This window comes from Sinocyclocheilus rhinocerous, unplaced genomic scaffold (assembly GCF_001515625.1).
Source record: "Sinocyclocheilus rhinocerous isolate Xijiao unplaced genomic scaffold, SAMN03320098_v1.1 scaffold284, whole genome shotgun sequence".
Lineage (NCBI taxonomy): Eukaryota > Metazoa > Chordata > Actinopteri > Cypriniformes > Cyprinidae > Sinocyclocheilus > Sinocyclocheilus rhinocerous.
In genome coordinates this window covers 405419-417928 of record NW_015628031.1, presented here as the reverse complement: position 1 = coordinate 417928, position 12510 = coordinate 405419, and the positions used below count along the sequence as shown (strand labels likewise).

At 35.3% G+C, this 12510-nt stretch overlaps 1 protein-coding gene across 2 annotated transcripts in view; it reads right to left on the bottom strand.

The window, feature by feature from the left end:
- Window positions 1–7336: 7336 nt before the first annotated feature.
- The window catches only part of LOC107737162 (uncharacterized protein C18orf25-like), a 16818-nt gene continuing 11644 nt past the window's right edge, over window positions 7337–12510 (bottom strand). Inside the window, exons 3-5 of one of the 2 annotated variants that reach the window (XM_016548602.1) lie at window positions 9703–9780; window positions 9308–9386; window positions 7337–7941 (exon numbers count right to left, since the gene is read on the bottom strand). In XM_016548602.1, coding sequence (XP_016404088.1) covers window positions 7776–7941; window positions 9308–9386; window positions 9703–9780 — 323 coding nt within the window. In that variant the 3' untranslated portion in view covers window positions 7337–7775. Of the gene's footprint in view, window positions 7942–9307; window positions 9402–9702; window positions 9781–12510 lie in introns of both variants that reach the window. The other variant, XM_016548601.1, reaches the window with a different exon arrangement.

Here is a 12510-nt window from a genome sequence, read left to right as displayed (position 1 = left end):
ACGCCGCTTCCTGTGGCTCCGGCCTCAGCCAATCAGAGCGCTCGGCACGGCGGCGAGTCTTTTGTGAATTAGCTGTAGGGGGGAGTTGACGTACTGGACGCGGCGGAAACGCGCAGCTACCAAAACGCGTCAAGATTGGTAAACTATGACGTCAGCGTGCAAATACATTTGGAAACATATATAAATAATAATAAAAAAACTGCATTACGAAGTTAGTCGAGGCTATGTAATCAGTCTATTTTTTGTTCAAGAAATGTTCTGTTATATGTGTCCTATTCACAGCTCCTGTGACATGTTGATCCTTACCATAAATAAATACATAAAAAGGCTTTAATTAGGGATTTGAATAAACACACTAACCCTAAATATTATCCATATTTTTATTTTACCTGGCAGACAATAAAAAGGCCGAAAATCTGACTGAATGAATTACAATGAAGGATTCTAGAGACTTTTGGCAAAACAACTTAGATTTTTTAAAAACTCATACACTCTTAAAAATTAAGGTTCCAAAAGGGTTTTTCGCAGTGATGTCACAGAAGAACCATTTTTGGTTCTCTAAAGAACCTTTCACGTTCTTAAAAGGACAATTGTCCTAGTGTGAAGAACATTTTAATAATCTAAAGAACCTTTTGTGGAATGGAAAGATTCCATAGATGTTAAAGCTTCTTCATGGAACCATAAATACCAGTAAAGAACCTTTATTTTTAAGACTGTATCATGAAGTGTGAGGTAACTGCTGTCAACACGCATGACAGTTTCAGATTTGATGTTTGTATATGTTTAGGCCACCAGAAACATGATCAACCTGTTGTTTTGTGTTTAAAAAAATATTTTTTGATAGAAAGCACGAGCAAATCATAGTCAGACGGACACGGCCTGTTGTCCATAAAGGAGGCTGGTTGATTTGAAAGACTAAACACTCCATATGTCATTCCTTACCCGTCCTGAACCCCTTCCCCCAAACACACACACACACACACACACACACACACACACACACTGTGATTATCTCTGCTCCTTCTGTTCATACTTCTCACCACGACCCCTGTGAAGACCCTCAGCCTCTCGCTCTGCTCCTCCAATTATAAAATAACATCTCATTCAACATCAATTACGCTGCTTGTTATGAAGAAACATTTCTCTTACAGTCACTAGTTAAAAGTAAGTTACTTGACTTCCGCCCAATATAAACAGAATCAAAAACAGTCTATTGTTTAATTAAAAGAACTTAACATTGAACCATGTGCAAATCCATGACCTTATCAATTCAAACTGCAGTTTAATGTGATCATAGCGACAGCTTGTAAAAGTGAACAGACCAAATGAATAGCAGCTTTAAAAGAGATAGTATAACTCTCAATGTCCTGTTTATGTGAGTGAAGTGAATTAATCTCTCTAGTGTTACATACATTATAAACAAGAACAAACATTTAAAAACTAAAAGTCAATGAAAATAGCAACTTTCGGTCAAAAGCATTCAGAAGCTTTATGGTGTCAACAAAATGAAGCACAATTATTCTAATCGAATGAACAAAATAAAGTTCAAAATATGTTTAACTTGATGTCACACTGTAGGAAATGCCAATTACCCACAAAAAAGGTATGCATATACATTACCATTCCATACCAAACCAAAAATTTGAGGTCAGTAAGATTTTTTTTGGCTTGAATTAACATTAAATTGATCAAAAGTGACTGAAAAGACATTTATAATGTTACAAAAGACACTGAAGACTGGAGTAATGATGCTGAAAATTCTGCTTTGCATCACAGAAATAAATTACATTTTAAAATAAATTCAAATAGAAAATACTGAAGAAACAAAGTCAACTACATCTTGGATGCCCTGGGGGTAAGCAGATAAACATCACATTTTCATTTTTGGGTGAACTATCCCTTTAAGTCTCTTATAATATCTTGACTCAAAATAGCAGAGCTGAATGCATACCATCAAACTTTTTCTGAAGTAAAGTCAGCAGACACATGAGCTCACATTAGCATACAGCTGCGGGTGTCTGGATGAGGGAAAACTCCTGTTTCTTTGTCATTAGGGATGAACAGAGCCTCTTGTGGCAGCTGCCTAGCTGTGACCCCCGGGGGTCAGAGGTCACCGGCTGCCTTCTCACACTGCAGTCTGTATTATACAAAGTTTGGCTGTTCTCTGTTACACTCAATCATTCACAAGTGTAACACAAGTTTGTTAACTCATTTTAATAATAATAAAAACACACAAGAAATCACAATTGTACTCTTTAAATATCTCTATTTATTTATCTTAAAATAGTTTTATTTCTTCTACATAAATGTTTAAAGGAAGAAAGACTTGCGGAAGCAAAACATATGAACACTCTTTTGCTGTTAATTTAAAATACTGTCAAAATGAAATGAACAAAAATAGAGCAACATGATTAAATTAAAGGGGAGGTGTTTTTCAAATGCAGGGGAAACCTAATAAAAACCCAAACCCCTCAAGTCACGTGACTATATTGTGTTCAGTCGCACAGGTCTGTCCCTCTGTTCTCTGGATGTTGGATTATTGCTGTTTTAGGATTCTTAAATCGGTCTCGAATGACAAAACATTCCAGCAGGAAACACAAGTCACATGATTGGAGACAAAACACAGGCGAGGAGGATGATGATGTCCTCATAATGCTGTTCAGGTGCACCAGCACAATGCTATGAAATCTGAAACATAACATTTAGAAATGCTAAGAAATAAAGAGCCAGGTATGCTGCACGGTGAGAACATTTGACAACATCAGGAATAGTTCAAATGTCATCTTTTACGCACTTCTATGTTCCAAACCCGTACAACTTCATTCATGGAGAACAAAAAGAGAGAATTTAGTAGAATCACAATGTTCTCTTCCTTAGAAGGAAAGTTAATGGGATCTAATGCTGCTGAGCTCCAAAAACGTCAATCTTCTAAAGCATTTCATTACACAAAAATGTAATTAAATACACTTCGGGGGAAAATATGTTTGAAAGACGTCTCTCCTGCTCATCAAGGCTGCATTTATTTGATCAAAAATACAGCAAAATCAGTAATATGATGAAATATTATTACTATTTAAAATAACTGTTTTCTATTTGAATATATTCTAAAATGTAATTTATTCCTGTGATGTAAAGCTGAATTTTCAGCATCATTCCTCCAGTCTTCAGTGTCACATGATCCTTCAGAAATCATTCTAATATGCTGATCTGCTGCTCAAGAAACATTTTTGATTATTATCAATGTTGAAAACAGTTGTGCAGCTTCATATTTTTGCGGATCTTTTTTTTTTCAGGATTCTTTGTTGAATAGAAAGTTCAAAAGAACATAATTTATTTGAAATAGAAATCTTTTGTAACATTATAAATCTCTTTGCTGTCACTTTCAATCAATTTAATGCAGCCCTTGAACAGTACTGTATATAGGCCATATGTATGAATATGCAAAAGTGAAAATGAGATTTGAGAGCTCCGGTTAAGAATATTTTCATTAAATAATGCCTTAAATTTGGAACAAAATGCACAAGTTGCATGAACTAGTTTAGTAGTGGTTTAATGTCACTTTTGGAGACTTACAGCATCTGTCCCCACTGATTTAGTAAATTCTACTAAACATCTTTAGTGTTCCACAGCAGAAAGTCTGTCGTACAGGTTTAGAACCACACGAGAGCGATTAAATGATGATTATTTTAGTTTCTATGTGAACTATCCCTTTAAAGCATCAGCTCCGAATGCATCTCTTTCATCCCGGAGAGTGCAGGACTGTCTCTGTGCTCTTTGCTAACACAGAAAGGGCAGATACGACACAGTCTGGGAATCCTTTGTTTTGGTGATTTCAAATATCAACATTGACTACCAGAAATCACTTACTCTGCCTTTAACTCTGAAAGGACTTCCTTTCCTTCACAAAAGCAGCCTGAACATGAGACAGCAGCTGGGATCCAGCAACTGCCGTCACTATTGAGGGCAGAGAAGACAAAGTCTGAGAGTTTGAGAATGGAAATTGCTTGTGTTTGAATTTTTTTTAAATCTCAGATGACATGAGAGCTAGTAAAAGAAGAGAATTTTAAATTTTTGAATGAACCATCCCTTTAAATTTCTCTGCTACTATCAGTTTTCCTGCTTTGGAACTTCATTTTCCCTTTTTCAATAAGCTGTTATTCACCTCCTGTGATTGACAGAGGCAAAGGTCCAATCAGACTCTCAGAGGGGCGGGTCACAGTTTAAGGCGGGGCTAAGTGAGCCAAAATGGCCAGCTTGGGCGATACACAAGCTGAATAATTCACATTCAGGTAGTGAGTGCTCCTCACACACAGTGGTCTGACAAGTGACAATCGTGAGGAAGAAAAACAAAAGGAAACCTTTCTCTACATCTGATGGTAAACAGACTGAATATATTGCCAAGACTCAAAGTTAAAGAGACGGTGTACCCAGAAATGAACATTTTGTCATTATTTAGTCACCTTAATGTAATGACTTCTCTTCTGAGAAACACCAAAGGAGATGTTCTGAAGAATGTTCATGTTGCTCTTTGCCATATAATGAAAGCATAGTGACTTCCAATCTCCATAAATGACAATAAAGCACCATAAAACTAGTCCATATGACTTTTATGCAGCTTACTTTTAATGGAAAAAATCAGCATGAATATTCTTTAGATCATCTTCTGTTTTCTAAAGCAGAAAGTAAGTCATATGGGTTTAAAAAGACATGAGTGTGAACAAATGATGACAGTTTTCATTTATTGGGTGAACCATCCCTTTAATACGCAGTTTTCAAGATTCATATTGCTCTTCGAACAAATGATTCATATATGTAACATCAAGTAAAACACAGCAAATATCAATAAATAGCTTCAGTGGTGTCTGGGATAGCATGATGCAACCATAGAAACATGTATATAAAACAAAAGTTGTTGTTAAACTGCTTAAAAATGCAAATTAGACCCCATTTAGAACAAAAATCACTGTTTTTTCTCATCACACATTGATTGTATTCACAACAAGATACACTACAGTTCAAAAGTTTGGAATTATTCAAATTTTGTAAAGAAGTCTCTTCTGCCCACCAAGGCTGTATTAACTTGATTAAAATACGGTAAAAACTGTAATATTGAGAAAATATTATCATGATTTCAAATAGCTGTTTTCTACTTGAATATATGTTAAAATGTAATTTATTTCTGTGATCAAAGCTGAATTTTCAGCATCATTACTCCAGTCTTCAGTGTCACATGATCTTCAGAAATCATTCTAATATGCTGATCTGCTGCTCAAGAAACATTTATATCATCATCAGTGTTGAAAACAGTTGTGCTGCTTATTATTTTCATCTTTAAATGTCTTTACTGCCACCTGTAATCAATTTTATGCTGAATAAAAGTATTAATTTCTTCCTTAAAAAAATCCTTACCCCAAACTTTTGAATGGTAGTGTATCACTGTTGCTACAAATTATTACACAGCAAAAATGGTTTAACATAAACAATAAGAATATTTCTTGAGCAGCAAATCAGTCATTTGCCAAGTTATAGACAAGTTAAAACTAGTATTGCTCTTTGCAGCGCAATATTTGTCCGAATGGGTAAAATTGACAGTTATCTTCGTCAGTTATGGCAGGTTAGTGCTAGCATTCTGCCCGCTTCAAATCGGACACAGAGATGAAATAGCGCGGTAATATCACATTTATTTGAATGAATTATAGCATGCATTTCAATTAATTATCGATCGATCGTTTAAAAGAGAGAGCGAGAGAGAGACAGAGAGAGAGAGAGACAGAGACCGATGACAGTTGTGTGTAGCTGCATCTGCGGTTTCTCTGTACAAACAATTACTTAAAAAAACAGCGATTTTACCACCTCGTTGCTGAGGAATATAATGTAGCGATCTAGTATCTAGGCTATTTTATTAATGATAATCACGGGGAAGCGTTGACAAGAAGTTTGTGTGTGTGTGCAGCGCAATCAGCGATCTCTGACCTCTCTCTCTGTGTGTGTGTGTGTGCGCGAGCGATGCGTGTTGGTTAGTGTGCATCAATTAAAGCAGCGCATTAATATAGATCGGCGATTAAACTGACTTGGAACTACCAGTGCATTAAACGGTTTTACTGCATACCTGCCAGCCAATCAGAATCCAGTATTCAGACAGACCATGGAATAAAGTGAATTTATAACAGCTAAGGGGGTTTTAGGCAAAAACAACCCCCCTTAGCTTTTAAAAATTACTGTAAAACCACGGCTTCTTGGGGCTTCTTGCTTTATTAGAATGATTTCTGAAGGATCATGTGACTCTGAAGTCTGGAGTAATGATGCTGAAAATTCAGCTTTGATCACAGGAATAAATTACATTTTACAACATATTTACATAGAGGACACTTATTTTAAATTGTAATAATATTTCACAAATATTACAGTTTTTTCTATATTTTTTATCAAATAAAATCAGCCTTGATGAGCATAACTTCAAAAACATGAAAAAATCGTAATAATTCCAAACTTTTGACTGCTAGTGTATTTGAATAAGAAGTTCCATTGGCATAATAAAAGCAAGGGCCCGTTTCTATGACAATGCAAGATGTATGTAATGAACATGCTCTGAAAATCTCTAATGCTCAGGATACACACACACACTCGCACGTACGCAAATGTATTGTGAAAGCAGTATTGGGTGAGGAGCACACACTCCAAGGCTTCTCCCCACACAGCAGAGCAGCATCAAACGATTGACAGTGAACACACGCAGAGCAGTGGGCTGCTCGCTCCGCTGAGAGTAAGACCAGCAGGTTTGCCTTTAGGTCTCGGCTAACAGCTCTTCAGCAGCTTAACAGGAAGTTACATCACAAAAACAGGGGGCTGGGGCGGTTCAGCAAGCGACTCCTGAGGCCGACAGCAGGATCATGTAAGTGTGGCTGTTTTTTTCAGGGGGGCGAAGTGACTCAAAAGAAGAGAAGACGTTGAAATCTGAGGATGTGACAAAGTAAAACGTCCCTGATTTGCCATTATGAAATGACTGAGGTTTGAGGAGCGATTAAACGTTTTCGGCTGAATCTCACAAAAATGCCCCAAAATCATATTATTGATTTCAAATAAAGAAATAAACAGCATATTTTTAGGATGATTAACATTTTCTAAATTTGACATTTTCATAAACACTCTAATGTAGAGCATCCATGATTTACTGTATTACAGAAGAAAAAAAAACATTGGCAAGGATAAAATTATTTGAATAATATAATAAAAATTTTTTTTTTGAATTAAATCAGTACATTTTAAATATTTCAAATTATGTTCTTTTTAAAAATGACAATAAATGTCATAATTCAAAAATCTTAAAAGTACTAAAAAACAGTCTTGCTTGCTTTCGGCTAAATATAAATTCTATATTCTTGATTTTGGAGTGAAATATGACCAGTTTTTGTGAGATCCACCTGTTTACATTGAGTATTAACTTCTATAAGGAAGCCCCATATTTTGTTTTTAAGATTTTAACTTAGCTTTGATACTTGACTTTATCATGGGAGAACTTGGTATAGTATTTGCTCATTAACCATTACCACCCTATAAAATCTGCTGTCATTTATTCACATTGCTGTCTCACTCACAGTAGCAAATAATTCATCAGGCATATCATCAAAGTGTACCAGAAGCAAACATTGAACAGTTTGAAGTGTTTTTCATTTAATGAAAGCATCATTCTGTGTTCTGGTTTGAGTCACTCGGCCCACCAGTCACATGTATATGAGTGTGTATCTAAGCGTGTGAGTGTTTGTGAGTGTGTTTGATCACAGCAGGTATCTGTGCCGGTCTTCATCCAGTGTCAGATCCACCACCTCAGGAGGAGGAACCCAGCCGGACTGCGCCGAGACGGACGTCCACTGAGCTGGAGCTCTCTGCTTCCAGGAAGAAAGCGACTGGATCACTCCGCCGCGAGGAAACCTGGAGACCACGCTGAAAATAACAAAAACATCAGAATTCAAAGTAACTCGAAAAATGAAATAAACAGGGTTTCTGCCGATCTTAATCCACCCTTCCACATATGAAGTCTTAAATATGAGCTCAAAGTTGTACATTCTTGGCAACAAATGTTGCATATAGTGCAAAAAATGAATAACTTACTTGGTATTCATGCCTTATTTTACAGTTCAAATATGTAAACATTCTCAAATCAAGAAAGATTTAGGCCTACTTGAGTTACAAAATGAAGATATGAAGTTTAGCGCTTTCTGAGAAACTGAAAATAAAGTGACTATGCTTAAAAGAAGAACATATGTGTCAAAGGGGTATTCCCATTTGATTTAAGTTGATTTTTCTGAGCCCATGGGCAGATATTTTTTTCTTGTTCTAATATTTTTCTCATTGGCAAATATTTGCTCTGAATTTAAGCATAAACTCAATTTTGTTTAATTTCTCAGAAAACAAGATTTCTTGTGTTATTTTATGTCTCGGGTGAGTGTATCTTTATTTAAGAATGTTATTGGAAAACAAACACTGAGAATGATATTAACTTTTTGCAGTGCATGCAACATTCGACGCCATGACTTTATGAAATAAAGACTTTCTGCTCCAATTTAATGCCTTCATTAATGAATTAATACTTTTAAAGAAAACCCTGTAAATGCAGAAAGTTCATGATACCCAACGCATTAAGAAATGCTAATGAATTGATCCCTTTTGTAAAGTACTAAAATTAAGTAAAATCCTATTCCCTCCTATTTCATTTAAATTGAAATCCACTTACAATAAAAATTACTTTGGAAGGGTCACTTTAAAATAAAATAATGTTAAAAGCGCATATACAAATGGATAGAATCAAGATCAGTTTTTTTTTTTTTTTGCATTGGGTGTAATATAAAGCATTATATATATATAGGAGCTGCAACCAGTCATTTATTTATTAATCACTTTTTATGGTTTTTGCTTCTAAAAAATAGTTGTGTGGTGTGACCAATGATTTTTAAGGATTTTTTTTAATAATAGTCCAAATATTCAGTGTAGTTTCACAATTACTACAAGGTCATGATACACGATACATTCTACAAGAATTGTTGTTTAAATATAGTTCTGTCATGACAACTCTCGGAGGGATAGGCATGGTAATGTACATGACAATGTTAATGTATTTGGCCTTGGTGGAATAGAGCTGCTACGCTTCTGCGGCAGAGCAAGTACCGAGGCTTGAATCGGACTGCGCCATCTAGAGTTTCATGCCAGAACTCTGTATTTAAACTACCAATTTATGATGTGCATGTTATTGATTACCTACTTAGCAAATGAATACTACTAAATGACTGCTGAACGACGAGGATCGGCTCACCTGGCGTTCTCTTGAACTCCAACGATCTCCACTTCACTGTCTGTGGACGCCAGACTCACCTGAGATGGCTGGACTTCTACTGCTGTAACTGCACCTACACAAACAACACACTACATTCAGCAAAACGACAAAAACCCTACAGCTTCAACATTCACTGCCATCCTCAGAATGAAATATGAGAGAAACTGATGTAACAAGATTTTGTCAACGGAAAAGGGTGAAATTGTACAAAAATCACAAAATGTCTCTTTGGTAGTGCAAGGAATTGTGATCTAAATGCATGTATTGATGCACATTTTTGAAAGTACTACAAGTTTGCTAATCTAATAATAGTATGCGAGTTGGGACGCAGCCAATGCGTATGAATGTACAGTCAAACTACAGTAGAAACGAACCTGAGAGCGACTGCGACTGCTGTTCCTGTTTGGAGTGAGTGTCTGAAATATCATAGTGTCCAATCACTGCAGAACCCACTGCAACACACACACACGCCGTTCAAAAGATTCGCCACCATATCTGTACGTGCATAATTCTGCTGTGCCATTTATTTATTAGTCTAATTAGTTCTAATCTATATTTCCAAATGCTGGATTAAAGTGAAACATTGAGTGTTTTGCTTTTAGGTTTAAACTGCATTTGTAGCATGCTGCCGACTGCCACAGATAATTTTATTATTTCCTAAATAAAAAAGGAAATTTAAACAGCATTTACATTAAATGCACAATATACATTTTGCAAGCAATAAAGCATTAACCCTCATTCTGAACAAGATATTTTGAAGAATACTGACGGTAGTCAATGACTATTTTCCATACTATGGAAGTCAACAGCTACCGCCAACTGTTTGGTTACCAACATTCTTCAAAGTGTCTTCTTTCGTGTTCAACAGAAGAAAGAAACTCATACAGGTTTGGAAAGAACTTGAGCGAGAGTAAATGACAGAATTTTCATTTTTGGTGAGCTATTCCTTTAATGTTATCTCATTGGACTAAAACTCACTGACTTTGCTCAAAAAACTTCCCTAAAAATGGATAATTTTGTACTTTTTTGGGACATTACACTTGTGGCGTTCACAATCAAAAATTACCAAAAAATAGCGTAGCAGTTTCTCTTTATGCTATATTATTACCAAATATCTGATTCAATCTTTTTATCATCAACTTTTTTTTCTTAGCACAGGTTTTGTATTTCTTTTTTGAACTGCATCATTGATCTAAGCTCAGTTTTTGAGTGAATACTGACAAAATTATCCATAAATAATGCCTTGTTTCACTGGAAAAAGTGTTCAGAATCCCTTTTTTTCCCGCAATGCAACGTTTTCTAAGAGAAAGAGGATATTCGACAGTAAAAATGTGTAAGGACTTTATTTTATCCATCAGGAATTGAATGTACGTCTCTCTATTATTGAAGGTTTTAAGACTACAAAGACAAACTTTTGTCCTTGTGCAATAATGTGCACTGATTAACTGTTCCTTATAAGACCAGGAGGATGTGTTATTAAAGTAAATATGGTCAATTTGTTTTCAAAAAACTTTCCACAAAATTATAGTCGGTGATAATAGACCCATTAAATGTAAACTACCTGGATAATAAGGCTATGAAAGTCAGGCAAAACAGATGAATGCTGGTAAAATACTTGTATATTTATTTACTAGCTAACGACAGAGCAGATATCACATGTCAATAATGTGTTACATAGACATGAAAACACAACTGAACGTCGCCTGGCACACTTTTACGTTCGGTGAGGCAGTAGTATAGGACATTAAAAATAAAGAAAACATATTTGGAACAAATAAAAAGACATCTATCTCTGTTTACTCATTTCTTGGTTTCTAAGGAAGGAAGGAAATTCTGTCCTCCATCTAAAACATTATGACACTAAACTTAGTCAGCCTGGTTATTATTACACAAAAAGACACAAAAACGTAAACAATCTCCTATCAGACACTCTATACAGTAAAGCAGTACAGCAAATAGCTTTCAAGTCCTCCTGTAAGTCCGTAACTACAGTAAACCTTGACTATGAGTGTTTGTGTTAGTGTGGAGGAAGCACATGACGGGCGAATCTCATGAAATCTGCCCAGCTCATATTTCACCCTAAAATCAAAAAGAAATGACATGAAATTATATTTGGCAATATAATTAAGCCCATCTATATGCATATTAATAATTTTGAAATTGTGACATTAACAATTAAGAAGATTTTGCTGAAAAAAAAAAAGTCTCATTGCAGTAACATGAAAAAAAAATTATATATATATTTTCCCCAAATATTACAATATTCAAAGTAAACTATTTATATATCAGTTTTTGTTGTCCTGCATTTAATTAGATTTTTTTTTTTTTACATTAAAAAATTATTGTATTATAGGATATTTCAGAAACCACAAAGCAATGAGAAGCACCAACTCAAAGTAAAAACAACCAGATGCATTACAGTAATTAATGTGCATAACTGTCACTAAAATTATTTCAAAATGCATTAAAAGTTAATGTTTCTAAATTTAGGCTTTGTTGTTTTGATGTAAACATTAACGTTGGGGTAAAATACGACATGTTTTTATGGAAATCACCCTTAAATAGATACATATAGCCAAAAAAATGATCAGCATCTCTTGCTTTAGACATTGTGTCCAGAAGAAGTAGCAGAATCACCCGTTTATTGCATGTGCATCACGGACTGTTTCTATCAGTGTTTGATGTTCGTTTGCGTGTCGTAAGTTAGTATTTAGCATAAAAACCTATGTACAGGCTGTCATTACATTACAGCTCTGTGTTGTCAGCTTATATCATGCATATTCTGCTTTGGAAGAAGCGATTCAATAAGAACCTAAACCAATCCACAATGCAAACAAGAGATCTTTGGTAGACATGCCGGCCCAGATGAAGACAAAAAGACACATGGCAGTCGATGCGAAACTTCAGAAGTCTCTTGTGGAAATAACGTCATGAAACAGTTCTACAGGCAAGACAAATGATTCTTTTAAATGATTCATCTCCAGGTGAGTGGAAGAAACTGGCTCTCCCAAAGAAATGGGATCGCAAAGGCACTGAGTGTGGAGGGCGGCCCTGAGATGCCAATATAAAACAACACAAAATGTTAATAGAAGAAAGACACATGAAGTTAAAGAAATGGTTTAAGAAATTAATTCTTTATTTATTCATCCTCATGTGGAAAAAAAAAAAGCTAAAATTATTTC